We start from the raw sequence: 20544 nt of genomic DNA on the forward strand, positions 1-20544 counted from the left end.
TGCGATTCGAAGCAGTGACTTTTCATCGGCCATCTCGGAGGAACATTGCGATTCAAGCTGATGTTAAGTGAGCTTTTATAGCCGGGGATACGACGGCTACGTGGGACGGCGAATTTGCAGCGGGATCAGGGCGGGGCTCTCTCGATCACTTCGCACTCCGCGCTCTGGGCACGCGTGACGGAGTTGAAAAAAAAAAAAACTCGATCAATCGGAACGAAAAGACACGAGATTGCGACGCAACCTCGAACCAAATTGGACACAAACCGCGCCCAAGCGACAAGGGGTGCACTACGATTCAAAGAATCGATTTTATCACTACGCGTCGTTTATTGGCGATCTAATGCAGCGATTATGTTAATCTAGAGATGGAAGGGAGAGATCTTTGAAACGGAGCTCTAAATCAGCATAATAAACAGCAAGATATTTATTGCTACAATGGACAAGTCGTTTGATAATTGTGCAATTGAATTAATGAAGGGGAGTTGATAATAATCAAATCACTTTGTTAATATCATTAAAACAATAAATAATAAAAAATATATGTTGTTGCGGTATAATTTGAAAAAATGTTCTTAAGAAAAATGACAATCCGACAAGATGAATAGAACACTTTATTGTGCTTGACAGACGAATAATTTGATCGCGCAATCGATCAATCCGAGTTCCGCATTGAAAATCTTCGCAATGAACGATACACCACTCTACAATACTTGAAGCAGAGTTCACTTGACAGTGCGTGGTGATTGATGATGTGCAAAGCGAAATTTACAGCGATACTAGCGATCACTTGATGAAAGCGTGTAACATTGTAGCCGACGGCTCGGCACAGCTATTAGCCGAAATGGTAATCGATTAATGCATAGGATGCGCACACTTGTGAGCAGCTGTAATAATCCCTTTATATCACATTTCAAGCTTTGTAATTGTAAACTTGGTATAAAGGATATCAGCATACATATGTAGCCAAAACCTAGTCGGCCGATCGCAAATCACAAGAAATTATATGTCATCGTTAATAGCGATGGCTATCAGTTATGGCGATGATTAGTTTACAAATTATTCTATGCAAGATAAATAATGATACGCTGGAATATAATTACAAGGGTGATACAATTTCCTAAATTTGATATAACGAAGATTTCGCACAAATAGAACGAATGAATACGTTCACATAATTTAATCGGGAAATACGCAGTTGGCATTTCGCCAAATTCCGTCGTAGAAAGCGCTTCCGGTGTAGAAACGCTTTTTCGGAAACCGAGAAACTTTGAGAATCGCTGATCTACGTCGGAATACAGGGCGTACAAAGAAATGATAGTGAGGGGAAGTGACGAAATGTCCAAGTTGATAACAGCGTTTGTTGTTTTTCATACGTTCAAACGTGTCGGATGCAGTTCTATTGAAGTCTGATTCAATGGGCGGGATGACGATGGAAAAAGCGGTGAAAAAGGGTGAAAAAGTTTCCGCGCTGCTCAATCAACAGTCACCTCGGCGCGTTCGAGACTGTGCACGACGCCTGATAATGGCACCGCAAACGATTCCTGGCACCGTGTCTGCGATTTGTTGCGAATTTAGTGATATCGTTGCGCGCGCGTGCGCGCGCGCGCCTGCATACACGCGCATACACACATATCAAACAACTATCCGACAACAATAGGACCCTCATTCCTGACGACAATCTGCAAAGTACGGATGACGCGTGGGCAATGCAACCCGTGCCTCGCCTAGACGGATGTACAATGCAACGCAATGTAATCGTTCTAATGGCGACAGACACTTGGCGACGACAGAGACCATTTACGGGCTGAGAGAAAGCAGGAAGAATATACATAGGAAACATGAATCGTCTTTATTCTCAAGGTCGTTCATGACTGGATGTTCACGACCATGATCTTATGCTTCACGCATTACGGTAGCAAGAATATTACGAAAATATTACAGCGATGTTACGAATGTAATGAATGTAATGAATGTAATGAAATAATGAGTAACATAAATTTTTGCGAAATATTTTTTGTTGTCCGGGAAGAAAGTAAATCTGAATTAAAAGTGCTACGCAATAGAATCTTTAAAAGTCATAAAATTTCGTCGATGAATAAAAATTCTGATCATAAAAGTACATAACTATTTGCTTCGGATCAAGTTGACCCTTAACGTCAATCACATCTGCAACTGCGCATTCCAATACGAGCAAAAGTAAATATTATATCAAGATATCAATCTGATCTATTGTTGTTGCTGCTATCGATTGCGCGAGCAGACCGAGGCGACAAATGCAACGTACTATGTTACAAGTCCATAGACGGATGCGTTGAAATGGAGCAGCGCGACCCTCGGGCCCGATATGCGGCGGGGTGAGACGTCGGGTACACTCTAGTAGCACTAGCAGCGGTGACTGACTTAACGCTGATAAGTCGATGATACGTCGCCGCAGCTCGTGGAGAATGTTTGGCGTGTCCTGTGCCCCGCCCTTGGGGTTGGCGGGAGCAGCTGCGAGCGCCGGGCTCATTCGGGGACACTGTATCCCTATAAAAGCGTGTTGGACGCCGGTCGATGGCAGCCACATCTACCTTAGCCATCGAGACAAATTCTCCTGACGTTGTTCCAGCGACAATCCTTCTCTTCACCATGTGTCCCTTAATTGCGATTTTTCTCGTAGCGACTCTGTCGGTGGCGACCGCGGCACCATCCGCTTGGGGTCTGGGTGCCGGTGCCGCCCTAGCCGGTCCGATTCTAGGACCTGCGGCCCTCGCTGGACCTATTAACGGACCGTCCGTACTGGCAGGACCGGCGGTTGGACCTGCACGCATATCCGGAGCCGTCGACGGCGGTGCTGTTGTCACTGGTTCTGTTGCCGGACCGTCGATCGTTTCCGGTAGCGTCGCCGGACATGGAGCCCTGATCGGGCCGGCTCTTGGCTACGCGGCACCGGGCTGGGCATCAGCTTTAGGTAAGCTACGATAAACTAGAAATCGTTATTAACTAATGCCAAATAAAAACTTTGACACTGTAACAAAAAAATTGATTACAAAGTCTTATTGTGTCAAAATGTTTTTAATCAAGGCAATTTGTAAAATTAAAATTACGACAATTTTATTAAATTTAAATTTATAGAACTGCTATTTGAATTTTAATCTCAGTTAATATAATGAATTAATAATTCTTTAATCTTAAAATTTATTCTACATTTTATTACATTTTAAAAGCTTGCAAAGCTTTACAGCTCGAAACTCTCTCTTTGAAAATGTGTTTTAAATGTACATTTGGTTTCATCAATTTTATATGGATATTACATTTAGCTTTGTCTTTAAAAAATATTTTATTTTAATTACGCAATGTGGGCCAAAGTTATTACTGTGTCTATTTTATAAATGTGTCGATATATTGTACTTTTTTAGGAGCAGTGGTTGCTGGTCCTGCTATTGGTCCAGCTGCTCTCGCCGGACCCATCGCAGCACCAGCTTTAATCGCTGGACCGTCCGGTAGCATTTCTGCTGGTCACGCTGGTTTAGGCGGTATCATTCGTGGATGGTAATTCCCTTTATCCGGCATGAACTAAGGACCTCCGCGACTGATCTCCTCGGCACCTCATCATCTCGACGACACCGCATCATGATCTTCGTCATACCGTATTTTTATGTATTTTGTGTACATAACAAAGTTCCGTACATATGATATTATATATAATAATAAACGCATAGCACTTCTGGAACGAAATTTTTAGCTTGTTTTTTTTTTCGCACTTCTAATTTCTAGTTTATGTAATTAGAAACTTTCACTGTACGTCAAAATTTAGTTGAAATAAGTAAGTTTCTTAACATTCATCAATCAATCAATCAATCAATGTAGTGAAAAAACAACAAATAAGAAATAAAATAAATCACGGTTGGTAATGCGTATAAATAATATTCTTACTGTACTCAGTAATTAATTTAAAGTTGCAAAAACTCTAATTCCCTTTTTTATAAATATTTAGATCTTATCAATGTGAATAGAGAATATCGATTTCCGATTTGACGTTCTAAATTATTTTCCGCTAATTAAAAAAATTGCAAAGAATTAATAAAAAACATAAGCAAAAGAATAATAAAAATTAATTTAAAAAAATGCCAATAGATAATGTTATCAGAAGCGAGCTAAAAATTAGTTGTCATATTTTTTTAAAGCGCATTATGCAATATTAAATATGTAAATAAAATTTGAATGATAGCTTTTTTCTTTTTTCAATAAATAGGCAAGGCCCGCTTATTGTTTCGGCGCGTATAATATCACTTTGGAAACTAATCAAGATCGGTATAATTAATCAGCGGTCTCCATTTCGCGGTCTATTGTGCTACCATTGATACCAACATCTCCATTATGCGACCACCTTCTCCGATAATTGTGGGAAATTGCCTCAACACCAATCAGTCGCATATTCTCCATGTAAAGGCAATAAGCGCTTTTCACTTCGCTTCTCGATGCACATTCGCATTGCGACATTCTGCGCATACCGGTCCTTTAATCTCCGTTTTCAATCACGATCACGAATGCAAGACACCGTGTTATAATGGAGCATCCCGTTCCGATTTCCATCTGCTTCTCGCGCGACTGTGGAAACTGCGCAAATTATGGCCGCATCGTCCACGCGCATTACCATCTCAAAAGAGCGCTCCTCTACGCTTAGAAAAGCATCGTGCAACAAGTACTATGAATTCTTATAAAAGCAGACCGTGTAAATTATGGAACTTTTGTAAGTGCTGTTAGGTGGTAGAATAATAAATATGTACGATCAAACATGTAAAATACGTTGATTGCAACAATTAATATAAATGTACAAATAAGATGCATCTAATATTTTTTATATCCGTGAAAAATAATATTGGTTTTTTAATATTTTTAAATCTTTAAATTATTTATAATTCTATACTGTTAAACTGACTTTAATAATTTACAACGTATCCCAGACCATTTGTATTAGCAGATTTCTAGCGAATTATATAATAATTATATTATATATAATTTTTTAAATAATATATATATGAAATTAAGCTATGGTTTCAACGTGGTATTGATAAAATTCGCTATTGGTGCAGCAGCTGCGATAAGTGCTACATCTAGCACTTGTTGGTAGACTGGACGTTGTCGTAATTTTCTCGTGCGAAGCTGAACAATGTGTTAACGTCGCTAGTATGCACACAGAGCACATTATACATATATATATATATATATATATATATATATATATATAGATTAGATGGAAACACATGCTGGGATAAATTGCGAAATTGATCTTACAAGCAACAGCTGTATGAAACGCTAGACAAATCTCAGCACTGCTGACTTGCTCCTAGCTCCACATTGTCTGCTTTAGTATAAAACAATTCAAAGAATTGAATTTTTAATATGATACGGTTTCTTCCAAGTATAAATATTATGATATAAATTATATTACAAAAATAAAAAATTGGGATTATTTTCATATTGAAACATATGGCGCAGTTATTTAAAATGTTTGCATTTAAACGTTAAAACAAAATTAGATTTTTTACAATAAGTATAATTTAGATAAAAAAGATCATTTTTTGTTAATTGTATTTAGTTAATTGTTTTTATTAAATTTTTTCCTATTCAATTTAAAGTATTCTCAAGCGACAGTTCTGAATAATAATGGAGATAGCGACGGTGAATCCGGATTTTCATACGTCATAGACTCGTTTTTGCGTGACTGGTTCCTCCCGCACATTCTTCCACAGGGTTGAAAGTTATACCATTAATTTTTCATTACCACAGATCGACTATATAAGATCGGGATTCGCGAGGATCAGGCATCAGTAAAGCCTGATTTCTTCCATTGAGAATCATGAAGTGTCTGGTGAGTTTACTATTTATCAATCGTTTTAATTAAAGATTATATTAATTTGTAACAAAACATTGAAAATTTTCACCGATGTCAGCAGATATGTTAAATAAATCACAATTTAACATCTTTTTTTCTTACAGATTTTTATCGTCGCCATAGTAGTGGCCGCTTCGGCCGCTCCCGAACATCAACGCCGATCTATCGGACATAACAGCGCGGTGATCATGGGAGCACATGGCATCACCGTCGCAGGACCTGTTGCACTTGCGGCCGCTGTAGTTGCACCAGCAGTTGCACCCTCCGTAGCCGTCGTTGGGCCTACTTCGGGTGCTGCAACCATAGTTGGTCCGGTTGCAAGTCCCGTGTTTTAGGTAGCTGAGCCTGCTTCGAATGCTGTAGCCATCGTTGGACCATCTGCAGCTTCCGCAGCTATAGTTGGTCCCTCTGCGGGTTCCGCAACGGTTGCCGGACCATCTGCAAGTCCTGCAACTGTAGTTGGACCCGCTGCGGACTCTACCGCGATCCTGGTTCCTGCCGCAGGTAAAATATTTTTGATACTTTTAAATAATTTGAAATATGAAACTTTGGTAGTTTAATCAAATACGAACATGATTACTTTGCAGATTTAAATATACAATAAAATAAAAATAAATGTTAATAAAATTAATAATCAAAATATTATATTGCAGCTTCAAGCGTACTGGCTGGGCCTGCGGGAGCGGTGGTCGTGCCAGGAGTTGCAGCTTCGAACGTTGTGGCTGGGCCTGCGGGAACGATAATTGTGCCGGCAATTGCAGCTGCTAATAGAGTTGTGATCAGATCTGCCTGATAAAATAAAGCGATAAAAGGTACATTCACGAAAAATATAAACGACCCAGCGATCTCTCTCAATAAAAACCGAGTTTTTACTATCTCAAACTATACGTATACTATCTCAAATATTATTTATTGTCCAATCGATATACAATAACTGGAAAATATTTTCTCATTTTGCAGCATTTTCATAAAATTTATTATAAATGATAAAACACATATTATGTTGGACTTATAATAATATTTATAATATTTATTATTTATATATATTTATAATTTACCTTTTATTTTAATATTTATGTAATAATTATCTGCAATAATAATTACGGAATATAAAGTGTAATAGAATGTAATGAAATTCAATACAACGTCAAACGGTATATTCTGTTTTTCTTTTATGCTGTTTTTCAATCATTCTCAATAATAATAATTATTATTTAATTGTAATAGCAGAAATTGAGATACTTTATTAATAATAATTATATGTTTTTTTAGTTATTTTAATTTAATTTTATTTTATTTTAACGACTAAATTCTAAATCTTAAGATATATATTTTTTAAGATACAATCTTCTTCATCCGATGGCCAAGTTTAATATTTAATACCTGTTTTTCGAGACATGCACTAATTATGCGCTCACTAAATTTAGAAAGAAAAAATTTTGCGCTTTTTTAGTGCATAGTCAGTGCATAATTATATAATTTTTTTAATTAATAAAAACAAATTATTGATTTTGGCTTTTTAGTATATTATTCAATATAATGAAAGTATATTATTCAATATAATGTATAATTTTTTTATTGAATTTGTACAAAGTTGAGGGCTAACTAGGCAGACGTAATTTTTTGTATATCTTATTTCACAATTACATATTTATATTTAAAGAGTTTACAATTTGAAACGCAAGCTAGAATGTGTGAAAATATCACTATTTTGACAGAATAACAGGATGTTAAAAATTGACTGTGGTCAAACAAATTGCTGCAGCGATTCTAATTTTTATACGTTGGAAGTTTTTAATTCTTTAAAAATAATATCAATATTGTAAATACGTTTTACTAGGAACGTTACCGATTTGGTTACAATAAAAAAATTTAATATTACATTTTGCGTAATTCGTGTAATGTATATATTATTGAGTTAATATTTACTTATTTTATTTTATTTATTAACTTATTTATTTACTAGTTCTTTCATATAAGGAAAAAGTCGCGAAGAAGACATCTGTTGCACAAAGACATTTATTCTGCTGACATTTGTACAGTTATAGTTTCAAATAGAAAATTACATTACAGATAAATGGCAATTCTTAAAGGTCGTAGCAAAGTGAGTAAAAATTCTTTTCCTTTTCATGTTTCACAATCTTCTATGATGTTCTCATAGTTGTAACTTTATGATTTGCAGTTAACAGATGACAGCGGGAACGTGAACTCTCGGAGCAAGCACTGTACCTACAGTTCCAGCGACGACTGTTGAAAAATACATTACGTTAAAAACCGTCTAGGAGTTTGGGGCTTACGAAATATAACATTTGCATGGCATTTGAAAAAGAATCATATATGACCATCTGTATACTATTTATATTTAATAGTAAAATTGCAATCTATTTTAATTGCAATCTATTTTAATTCTATCACAATATTTTGAAGAACTTGATATCTATAAGTTACGCGATAGTAATAAATTTTAAAAGAAACAATAATATAAAATTTCTTTGATATGTGAATATATCTGGGATGTATTATATATTTACTGATGCCGGAAACATCGTATTAATCTGTACAACTTATGTGCTTATCGAGAACTGGGGCAGCAACAACCGCGGCGCCAACGGGAGCTACCACAGCTGAAATAGCTTTTGGTCCTATCACTGCAGCTGCAGGTATTCCTACAACACCACGAGGTTCTCTGTCAGGATAAGCGACAGTCATTGCAACCATAATGAGAGTTATCACCTGAAGAAAAGAGAACAGCTCTTATACAACCATAGATTATTAAATTGAATATAATGAAAATAAATATTAAAATAATAAAATTTTAAATTACAGAATTTTTGTACTAGAAAATGTAGATATGCATTTGCTTTTTTTTATGTAAATATAAAAAGAATTTTTATATAAATTGGAAAAACCTATTTTTGTAGGAGCTACCGACGAAAGATTTCATGCTGATGCTGTTGTTTTGTCTATTCTTCTCTTGATGCTGAAAAGAATCAACTGATGAATTCCCTTGGATTGTATGTCTTTTATACTGCTCTCTTCCTACCCCAACGTTTGCTCCAATGTCACCCATCCGGAGCAAACACACGACCACGCATGTCTATGTATTATCATTATTTTTCCATCTAGCGTGGTCAGCATGATAAGATAAAAACGGCAATCGGAAAAGATGAAATTGCTGCTCTAGTTACATCATATTCAGAATTTAATGTAACAGTAATATAAAAATCGCGTTTATTACTCTCACTTATTATTTTTATCTAAAAATGTATTTGATAATTATCTAACAGAGAAATACGCGTAAAAATGATCGTGATCATTTCTAAACCAGTTGAAAGGTGAAAATGTTACCTTGGAGATCTAGTTTGCGCTCGTCGATGGCATTTAATTCTATTCTTGCATGATTAATATGTGAAACAATCAGCGTTATTTATCAGACGTATTTTCAAGCGTATCTTTTAGAGACATTGATTTAATGTTAATGTGAGGAATTTCCATTCTAATTAATCGTATTGCAATTAAAGAATAAAACAAAGCTTCAGATATTTCTTACGCCGTTCTTCAATATCATGGACATAATAACATATTTTAACGCTATCGTTTTTCTCATTATTAGAAGTTATCTGTAAATAAAAGAATAACGAAGAGAATTGCTTATGAGAAAAAATCGGCGAGATTGCAGCTGGCAATCTGCGGGTCTGCGCAAAATCCGCGAAAGAGGATTGAAAAAGTCACTGTGGAAATACAGTCAATGAAGTTGCCAGTAAGCGAGCAAACTTTATCGTACTTCATCAACCGAGTGGTCGAAGGGGAGCTTGTTATGTCGGAAGTATCCGACGCCGCGTGCTTGATGAGAAAAGTTTAATCTACTAGTTCGTAATGCACTTTTGTGTCACTCATGAAATATGAATCGAGTGGCGTAGAACTGTTTCTAAGTAATGTCGTCGATGTCGGTCGCATTGACCGTAATGTAAATAAATAATATATTATTATAAAAATATCATTATTTCTCTTTTCATAAATTTCAGTTCTTCATTTGATTTGCAAGATTGCGAAAATTTATGAGATGCCGATATTACTTTATACTTGAAATTTTGACGTACCCCTATATTTTATTAACTTCTCCGATCGCTCAGTGTGTTGCGATTTTCCGTTACAAATCGCTTTTCCTACTTCCAGAAAAGAGAATCGCATGATGATGCTACGTGAAGTCGCTAGACAACGCCAACCGTCGATCTACCCATGCACCGCACGTCCGCAACGAACCGAGTTATGCAAATTCGCGTACGCGCAACCCTGTATCCGTTCTCATTGGCTGGGACGGATGCATCGTTGATATTGTTCTCAAATCACTCGGCGTGCTGATGCGGGGCATGAGAATGAACGCGTGGTGATAGTAGACGACAATGATACGCCAGACTCGATGCGATTATACTCTCTAAATGATACGATTCAATTGGGAATACAATGATTTACTTACTATTCGGCAATACGTCTGAATTACTCGCATGATTTTACACGAACGATCATTGTTTCAGTGATGTTGGCTTTTAACATATTTAATCCTTGGAATTCTTTAATTTTGCAATGAATTTACCTACTGAATTCGTCGTAATCTCAGTAATTTTTTTACTGTTTAATTGATATCGACAATCAATATCACTCATATTGTAACATTAAATTTACCTTACTTTTAATTTACTTAAATTTACCTTATTTTTTTAAATAAAAATGCAACGCCAAAAAGCAGATACTTTTTCTAAAATTTTAATCTTTTTAATTTAAAGCGCCAGTTTTGTGCGACCAATACAATTTATTAGACGTTGTGTGCTGTTATATTAACTTTTTTTTTATAAAATACTGAAAATGCATATTTGTTACGGTTGTTAGCACTTATTTTTACCGCGCTACTTTATGGCAATACGGTGCTGCAATATTCATTCGATGGAACATCGAGAAGTGAAATGTCCGTAGATAGGTACATACAGTGTTCAACATACTAACATACGCTGAATTTCTACGATACATGTTTCAGCTGTGATTGCGACTCGAGTATCCGTGGGCAGGACCATCGGTCGGCCCAGCGAACATCGTACGTAACAGCATTGACGCAACCATTACATATCAATCAGCTTTCCTGCCGCATACGTACATATGCATGATCGTCAATGCCGAAAGAATGATCTAAACTGTACTTTACAAGCAATAATAGCTGTAACTGCATAAAAAAATTATTACCCCGTAATAAAAATAGAAAGATTTTTATCGCGACAGACCGTAGTGTGAAAAATATTATAAAACAGGAATTTAATTTTTAAAAAACATGCGGTATGGAAATAATGCCGGGAAAGTTATTGTTATTAAAGATTTGTTATCCATTTTGACGCTGTTAAACAGAAATTCCAGGCGTTCCGTAACGCTCTTCAACTATTAATTTGATCGCATCGTAAGGACTGTACTAACAATAGAAGTTACTCAAACTAAACTTGCGTCTGACATTAACAGTGGTAATTGCTGCGCTGCCAATGTAGCGTTGCTGTTTAAATAAGTTGCAACAGTAGCTGCAAACTATCAGTGCTTATCTGATCTCACGAAATTCCTTGCTGATGATCAAAGAATTATGAAGGCGACTTAATCGGTCGAAATGTCTAAACTATCTTATTGGCTTGTTCACTTTTTTCTTCTTCTCTAATTTGCCAAACAAATTTTATTTTTAATAAATAAGAAAACTATTAAGAAATAAATAGTGAAAGTTCAGAATTCTCACGTGGACAACTCGGACCAAATAGTTATGATATCAAGAAGGAGCAAGTCGCGCAAGGACGGTGAGATAGCGATATAACTTGTTGACATTGGTGACCGTTAATTGCTTTTCCAGCTGTGTCACTGCGGTGAGATTTACATCGCAGTTTCTATATATACATTGCTGTGTTGTAGCACTTTCACTAGTTAGAATTTATAACGCCTCAACATCTGTTTCATAGTCAATTCTGTGTGCATGAAAAAATAGTAAAGATTTACTACAGCGTTAGACTAGTTTATTATATTTATGGTTTTGTAATCCATGTAAAAATTAATTAAATTGTGTAATTAACGCACTGGCAATGTAGAAAGCACCATGTGAGTATAATATGCGAGAAGTGTAATCTTTACACCAAAAACTCAATTGTCGGCATTCTACTGTTACCGAGAAAATGTACTTAAGCTACTTGTTTCACTTTGAGCTTTTACGCAGCACAATTCTAGGATTATTTATCCTTTTCACGTTCTAGCTTCTTCCGACAGCTATAAGCAGAAACAACGTTCTAACAGGCGCATTTACGATTTTCTTCGCTGTAATGTCGAATTTTATTTTCGCTATGCGCTGATGTTGAGAAAAATAATGTAGGTCGACAACAAAAATATGATTTTTAAATTTATTGCATTACGTAAATAACTATTTGTTTTTATGCAATACTTTTATGAAAAATAATACGAGCTTTTAGCCATCAGGTATATTTAAATAAATAAGTAAATAAAAACAGTATTTTGTTATAAGTTTAAAATATAAATGTTAATTTTTAGTTGACTTTAAATATGACTTAATTTTTGCATATTTTTCTTGTAATTTTGCATATATATAGTTAAAATTATATACAATATAAAATGTATTAGTTTAGTTAAATAAATATCCAATTATTTTGCAAGTTAATTTTTAATACAATCTATTTATCTTTATAGCGATATAAAATAACAAATAAAGTGGATGAAGAATGTTTACACGTATTGACAAGAAAATAATGTTTTATTTTATTTTTCAGCAAGCAATTATCGTATAATTTTAAAAAATGCTGCAATATTTTTTTATTTGAATGAACTTAATTATACTTATTTGACCAATAAGTATATTAAGAACATTACATGTTTGCGTTTGCGGCATATATATTTTATACACATTAATCGATATACAATATTCAATTTAGCTAAATATTGAATCTAGCTTCAATATTTCAGAAAGAAGCGTTAAACGCTTACGGATAGTGGCATTCCCGCAGCTGCGGCGGAACTAGCTGCAGCAGCATCAGCATTGGATGGAGCACCGTTAACGCCTCCCAGTCCATAATTGTTCCAATAACGACTCAGAATTGGTCTCAAAAAGCTTGGTCTATAGCCATTCCAGGAGTTATAACCGTTGCCAGGACCAACTCCTCCTGCTCCTCCATTCACAGTGGCAGAAGCAGCAGCACTAGCAGCAGCAGCAGCGTTATCGTTGGCCCCGCCGTTCGCAAGTCCCGGATTCACAAGCCCCAGATTCGCAAGCCCCGGACTCGCAAGTCCCAGATTCGCAAGCCCCGGACTCACAAGTCCCAGATTCGCAAGCCCCGGTCTCACAAGCCCCAGATTCGTAAGTCCCGAATTCACAAGCCCCGGACTCACAAGCCCCGGATTCACAAGTCCCGGATTCCCGAGTCCCAAGGACGGGAGTACTCCACCACCGATGAAACGGCCTACAATGGATGGGTAATATGGGTAAGAATATCTGTTCCAACCAGGGTTGCCACCAAGGAGTGGATTAACATTGTCGACTACACTCGAGGCTGCACTAGCCGCTGATGCCAAATCACCGTCAACTTGAGGGTAGATGTTATAGGGTCGGTATAGACCGGAACGGAACACACGCCCTTGTATCACCTGTAATATAATCATGCGAAATATTATTAGTGTGTGCAACTAAACCAAAGTATTTTAAATATTCTGCATCTTATGTTGCTGTTGATTAATATTTTTCTCTTTCCATTTAATAATTGATATAATAAACACGAGGAGTTCGATGTTACATAATTTTTTGCAAATTGAATTGAAAATTTTATTGTAACGTATAATTTAATTACAATCAATTTTTTTTATACCTTAGAATATTGGAATTAAATATGTCGTAGTTACGTACATTTGCGGAAACGAGCGCCAGGAACACCAAAGAAAAGATTTGCCGTTTAGCCATGATGATTAGCTTTAAGTAAAGTTTTACTTAGCTGCAAAATAAGTGACAATACTCGAACTGTTAGCTGTAGACGACTGATTCTTCTCGTTCAAAAATGCCTTTTTATATGCAATATCTGGGCTCTTTTTTGCATAAGTAACATTTATCATTCATAAATCATCAAAGCATTTTGAATAACATCCAAAGCTCATGTATTGAAATATCTTTAAACATGATATGTCTCGTTTTATTGTTTCTTGCATTCATCGCACGGCTGAAATTCAGGTCGCCAATGCGATAACGTAAGCAAAAATTAACGTTGATTCTAATCGAATTCGCGCGCGACAATCTCACGTTTCAGCTTATCCTTGAAACGTGTCCACGTTAAACAAGATATAATAATCGGGTAGAATTTATGAAAATCAAAACAGGTAAAACGTGCGCGAGTAGAATAATAATTTAATAAACGTTTTAGATCTTTTGTAATTATACTTTTAATACATTAATAATTGTTATGTATAGACACATATATAAAATACAAAAATTTTAGTTATTTGATAAGACATGTTGACTAGCTATTAGATAACAAAACGTAAATGTAATAATCTTTCTGAATAACTCTTCTATTTTGAAAAGTAAGCGGACGATAGATTCTCGGGGAATTTCGGTATGTTGACAGCACAGTCGGCCTCGCGGTGCGTAAACTATTCGGGGGCGCCCGACTGTTGTAAATTTTAATTGGGACAAAATTGATTATCTGTGGTGCTGTGAGTATGCACAGCGACGCACAGTTCACTGCACGTAAAGGGACATTTTCCTCTTCTCGTTGATGAAAACGAGCTTTAAATAGAAAATAATGAGAAATATCACGCACACTTCTGGCAGCACACAACCGCAGCCTTTCATAATTCGCATTACCATAAAGCTAATTATATTCTCAATAATGAGGTACCCTTCTCCCACATTATTTTAATAAAGATTGTTAATTATAGAGAGAAATGGCATAATTCATTTTACATACAAATTTATAAGCGTTATGCTTAATTATCAAGACATTTAGTATTTAAATGCAATTTGTGAACATATTTTGTACGTGTAATTTTTTTCAACGCTCTGTATTTTTAATACTATAATCTTTTTGCTATCAACGCTTATTTTGCACTATGCGCAACTATTTCTTCCAATCAACTACTCTATAATATATCAACCATTCCTTCAACATATAGGTACGGGATCTAATTACGTAACTATGAGACCGTCAGACTGCTAATGGAAATTATGGAAAATTATGGCAGGATGCGACGACACGTGCGCGGTGAAGCGCGGTAGACGCGCTACACAGTCGTCACACGCTAAAGCATGGAAATTCACATAAATGAGCACGGCGTTACGTGACGTTGTATATATGTACGTACGAGATGTCAACGAATGCCATCAGTTAGACCATTCGTAAATTACGTTTGCATCGTCGTTATCGGATAACTCGGTGTCGCAATCGCGACGACGATGCAGACAAAAGCAGTGAAGTGGAAAACTCGGAAAACACATTCACAAAACGTTAAAATGATAATCGAACGGAAACAAGCTCAATGTAAATGACTTCTGCTGTCTGCGAAATCATTAATCTGGATTCAAGGGATTAATCCCTCCATCTGTTTTTATTGTTTTCGATTCTACAAGTTTACATACTGCGCTTGCTTGTTTCCACAGCAAAATTGAGTTAAAAAAACCAAATCAATTCCAGTTAAGTTGTTTTATCACTTTTACGTGTTTTTAATGTAATATTTTTGCATGAAAATATTAGATATTAATTGATATTATTAACAATACAATTTTTCATTACATAATATATGACAAATATGATAATATTATTATTAAATAAAACACATGCTATATGTAGATAATATAATAATATATAATAATATGTGAATAAGAACTTACTACCTGCGCGATAAAATCTGTAGCTGTACGAATTGAAGAAAAAAAGTAAAGGAACATTTTTAATCGATTTGGGAATCGAAAAAATATCTTTGTTATTTGATTTTTTATAGTGTACATTGTACTGCAAATTTATGTCATAACTTTGCCACTAGGTTTATTAGTTATGTATAAATACTATGCAGAGATAGAAAAAGTTTTACGTTATTGCAATATTTTTATAATTTTATGCTGTAAACAACTGATAAGAAAATATTTAAAATACTTCAGAGATTTATTTTAGTGAATGAAATTTATTTTTTTTTGCAAATTTGAAACACCTTGATCAATAAATATCGCGAATTGTAAAAAAATCCACATCTATCGGGTTGCACTCGTAATGTTTTTATTTCATTAATAGGGAAGCATGTCAAACTAACGAGTTACTCGTATTCGTAGTACCCATCGACGTATTTTTCTTGGTACATGCGCGCTCGCAACAGAGGCAACGGCTCGTGCAGGGGTAACAATGAAATACAATTAACCAGACAATTTTACGCGGGTGCAGAGAAAAACAGGAGAGGCATTTCCCGCTGGTAATCCTCGTAATGGCATAACGCAACGGACTTGGATGCACTTTGCTCTAATGCACTCAGCATTGCGACCACCAACAATGCACAAGATGAAGCGCTTGAAAATAATACCTCATTATACGATATCACCAGAAATTATGACAAACAATAACGATAATTCATAGATATATTTTTATATTTTCAGTTTTTAGTTTTCTACATTTATTCTACACTCAAAATAATATATAAATTAATAAAAAATGTATTGTTCCATTTTATTCGCGTTGATTATACCTTTTGAAATGTATTACTTTAAAATTCTAAAATATACATGTATCATATTTTTCAACAAAAATTGACACTTAAAAATTCAGGAAGTCTTATTAAAAATCAAAATGTCAGATACCATGTGCACGAGAGACGGCTTTACATGTATGATTCAACGAATTGCATATTTTCTCGATCGAGAAACCGAAACTCTCTCGCGAGATAACGACATATCGCAGTCACGAAGGAGGATCGCAATGTTCGAAGCGTTCGTGAATTCCTGTAGCGACCAGCATCCCAGATAACGCCGTCGACTTTGTGGCTGCAGGCTGATAAGCCCGATAACTTAGACACAGCGTCAGACGAACGTTCGAATTCGGATTTATCCGTTTACACCTCGCTAAAAGAATCGTTTCACAACGCGCAAACAATAATGTAAAGAATCACGTCACTGTCGACGCGGATCTGGAAAATGAAAAGAAGAAAAGCAATGCAGCAAGTACAATCAATTTAATTTTACATTGCGAAATAATTTAATATTGAGAATTTTAAGATAACAACAATCATTAAACCTAATTTCAATTTTATTGATTAAATTATATTGATGTGTTGCATTTTTATGTCTATAATCAAATAATTTTTGATAAAAATAATTTATTACTATCAGAAATAATTAATCCTAGTTATAAATTTTGATTAAAAGATAGAAAAGCAAATGACTGTATTATTACAAGTTTAAATATATCGCAAATTAATTATTCCTTTAATTTATTTTATTTAGATGTCTAAGCAAATTTTCATGATTCAATTATCGTTGAAGATGTTTATCAAGACTTTATTTTAACAGTAATATTAGGTGCCTGTGATTGTAGAATAAAATTTAGTTACCTTCACGAAAAATGGCTCATCGAGAGACTCCTTTAACATTCGCACTTCAGCTACGCCACTGCAAGAGATGTTGGGAAAATCTAAGAAGGATCCTAATCTGATGGCGAAGGGGCGCTAGACAAAGATTAATGGTCGTGATACTGGAACTCGCCAGGTTATAGCTTCTTCATACAATTTGTATGAAAGTTGCGGTCATCTTTTCGGAATATATTTCGCGCATATGAAAATGTTGTAAAATATTTACAACGATGGAAATGGTAAATGTCTATGTAAAAACAATATTATAAAGATAAAATTTTGCATTTTTAAAAAATAATATCAAAGTTTAGGTAAGATCAAAATAAACATGTTCTCGCAAATTACGATTTTATGAAGGATAGGAGATTTTATCTTGAAATTTATATCTCTTACATATTATTATAATAATCTTTTCACATTGCTTGGTCGAACAATTCACATATTACGAAATATAGATTGCAGGATAGTGCATTTTAATGCGATCATTTTACTTTTATCTTATCGATCTCAAAAGGTCGCCCATTGGTTTTCCATCTATTCTCGTTACGATCGCGCCCGTCTTCCATCGTAATCTGCTTCTCGCATACAAATCACGTCATCCGAAGCCATTATCAAACAGTTATCAATTTTAAATTTGATCTTTGTGACGTGCAGCTTTTCGGACGATTTATGGTCTGTTGAAGGAAAACTGCGACATTTCGCGTGAATTCATACAAATTGCTTTTATAATAAAGTATTTTTATAGCGAGATAAATGCAAATACCAACGATTGAATCGCTGATTAAATAAAATATAAAACGAGACACACGACAGTATTGTTGTCATGGCAATCACACAATTTCAAGTAAATACTTCAAATACATTTGGAAACAGGTGGCAAAGCGTGGCATTCTATTATCCAGCGTTACGTCATTATTCATTTCGAAACGATAAAGCGCCGATCGTCATTGCGGGCGCGCAAATGCGACGGGAATACGTGTGATTCAGCAAATAAAACGCTACATCACGCCTATTTTCGTCATTAACGAGGCTAATTACCTGCATTTAACCGCTATTTAACCGACTTATCATTTTGGGCTGTTGTACACAATCACCATTATTATTATCACCTGCAATCGTAGACGGCCGCCTTTGCTCGGATACCAAGCTCAAAATGCGGCAGTAATCTAAACTAATTTAAAGATAACAGCAAAACAATACCGAGGTTGTAGCCTCTATTGCGAAATCGCCGATAAATTTCACAGCCTTTCCTGGGATTTTGTTGTAGGTAACCCTTGTACCCAACCCGCGATAAGAGGCAGGTATTTAATGGAAAGGTACCAAACCACCGAGATTAACACCACTGCTAATGGCAATTAGAATTATTAATGCGACATCGTATTTATGATCTAAAGTGCAACAATACAAATTCACGGAAATAACAATCTTCAAACAGATTTTATAAATAAATGTTTAAATATCGCGAATATAAAATAACGCATGTTTTAGAAATTTTTTATTAAGCATACATCAATATATCTGTTCAAAAATTTTTCTTCTGACTACAAATTGTGAGTTATTTAAATATTTTACGATTTTTGCATAGTTTATACTGTGCAAATACGAGTGTAATTCCTGTAACCACAGTTCCATTAGACGTAGCATAAAATTTCTCTCATTTCGCAATAATTAATTATTTACAGTAACTTAAATTATTAATCTCGAAATTATACGCAATAATGGCATCGTGACTGTTCGCCCGTATACAATGGCACCATTATGTTTCACGACTATAAATCTATAGCTCCTGGATACCATCCAAAAGTCTTCTTACGCGAAAACTCAGTGGGATCGCACGACATTCCAAAGGACGTTTCTGTTCGACAATCTCTCGCGGTTTTTCCCTTCGTGAAATCGAATCACACCCATTCTTTTCGACGCGAAAAGTGTCCTAAAAATTAAATCGTGGAATTCATTTTTCAGTCAACCCTCTTTATTCATCCCTCTCGAGAAAACTTAAATGTAGGATTGAGTTTAATAAAATATCATTTTTTATAAGATGCAGTGAACTATATTTTAAACTTTTTGAAACTAAATTGGAGCTCTTACGTAGTATGATAGCTTCTCGATAAAGTATAGATGTGCTTTATGTTACGTCAATGGCAAAGTCGTCTGAATAGAAAAGTTCAACAATACAAGATTTGCAAATTTGTAAATGTAAAAGTTTGTGGATGGTAAAATTTAGAAACTTGCGTTAAGTATCTTGAAAGTAGAAAATATCGAATATATAGAAGATTCGGTTACTTAAAAATGCAGAAAGTAGAAAGAGGCGGGCAGCTTATATCTTAAAATTAATTATTCTCTGAATTTGTTTGAATTATGTATAAAATGAAATATTGCACGTATTGGCATTCTCTATTTTTCACGTTCTATATTCTGCGACAGATGTACAACAATAATGTAAAATTCTTAGGATGTTTACGATTATACACATGTAAGGAGAGGTCGAGAGACGACTGTCATGTCTTACGATAATAAATTCCGCACTGTTCTCCGCATGTCTGGCGGGTTACGGGCGTTTTTCACTGTCGGTGCGTTTGACCGCACTCAAGTTCTCCATGTGTGGCGTCCAGAGAGGAAGTGCAATTCTCCGGCGCTGTCGATGCGAGTGCACCGACGAATTATTTCTCCGGGATAAGGGCGGGTTTTCTCTGCCTGGGGCTCGGTGCCATTAGTAATGGTTTTAATTTGTGCGGCTGAAAGTTCACCCTCCGCCGGCCTCGATCGGCGCGAAATCGATGACGAACGAGTTAGGAACGCCGCGTCGGTCGGAAATGGATTCTCCGGAGAAAATGGTACACCGCCGGCCGGATCGCTCGCAGAAGTTGCACAAAAATCGAGAGGACTTTTCTGTTTGTCGCCGCAGTACAACCGCAGATTCATTCAAGCGAGATCAATTATTTGGTTTGGTGTGTTATACGTGTTTTATTTCAGATACTGGCTAACGAAATTGCACTGTCGAAGCTGCAAAAAAAAAAATATCATTCATATTTTAATGGATAAGGTTT

At 35.5% G+C, this 20544-nt stretch overlaps 2 protein-coding genes and 1 non-coding gene across 3 annotated transcripts; 1 reads left to right on the forward strand and 2 right to left on the reverse strand.

Moving 5' to 3' along the window:
* The first annotated feature begins 2535 nt into the window (after window positions 1-2535).
* Window positions 2536-3717, forward strand: LOC105670098 (uncharacterized). The gene is made up of 2 exons (XM_012363427.2): window positions 2536-2950; window positions 3399-3717. The coding sequence occupies exons 1-2, from the start codon at window positions 2554-2556 to the stop codon at window positions 3533-3535; spliced, it is 534 nt and encodes a 177-aa protein (XP_012218850.2). The 5' UTR covers window positions 2536-2553; the 3' UTR covers window positions 3536-3717.
* A 2492-nt stretch (window positions 3718-6209) lies between these two features.
* On the reverse strand, window positions 6210-13434 carry LOC136999277 (elastin-like). The gene is made up of 5 exons (XM_067352886.1): window positions 13367-13434; window positions 12890-13241; window positions 8498-8611; window positions 6544-6667; window positions 6210-6373 (listed from the first exon to the last, which is right to left on the reverse strand). Exons 1-5 carry the CDS (start codon window positions 13432-13434, stop codon window positions 6210-6212), a joined length of 822 nt encoding a protein of 273 aa, XP_067208987.1.
* Window positions 13435-13513: 79 nt separating this feature from the next.
* LOC105670097 (uncharacterized) lies at window positions 13514-17840 on the reverse strand. Its single transcript, XR_010889792.1, has 2 exons — window positions 13803-17840; window positions 13514-13546 (listed from the first exon to the last, which is right to left on the reverse strand). It is a non-coding gene; the product is annotated as an uncharacterized protein (transcript).
* Between the last annotated feature and the right edge of the window lie 2704 nt (window positions 17841-20544).

This window comes from Linepithema humile, chromosome 4, assembly GCF_040581485.1.
Source record: "Linepithema humile isolate Giens D197 chromosome 4, Lhum_UNIL_v1.0, whole genome shotgun sequence".
Taxonomy (NCBI): domain Eukaryota; kingdom Metazoa; phylum Arthropoda; class Insecta; order Hymenoptera; family Formicidae; genus Linepithema; species Linepithema humile.

What these genes read in the sequence shown, in the direction of transcription:
- LOC105670098 (XM_012363427.2), top strand. Translation starts at nt 2,554, where the DNA reads ATGGCAGCCACATCTACCTTAGCCATCGAGACAAATTCTCCTGACGTT. An exon ending in GGGCTGGGCATCAGCTTTAG is followed by an intron (nt 2,951 to 3,398) that starts GTAAGCTACGAT and finishes GTACTTTTTTAG; the next exon opens with GAGCAGTGGTTGCTGGTCCT.
- LOC136999277 (XM_067352886.1), bottom strand. Translation starts at nt 13,434, where the DNA reads ATGTTAATCCACTCCTTGGTGGCAACCCTGGTTGGAACAGATATTCTT. An exon ending in ACCCATATTACCCATCCATT is followed by an intron (nt 13,242 to 13,366) that starts GTAGGCCGTTTC and finishes GGGGCTTGTGAG; the next exon opens with ACCGGGGCTTGCGAATCTGG. An exon ending in CTGCGGGAATGCCACTATCC is followed by an intron (nt 8,612 to 12,889) that starts GTAAGCGTTTAA and finishes TCTTTTCTTCAG; the next exon opens with GTGATAACTCTCATTATGGT.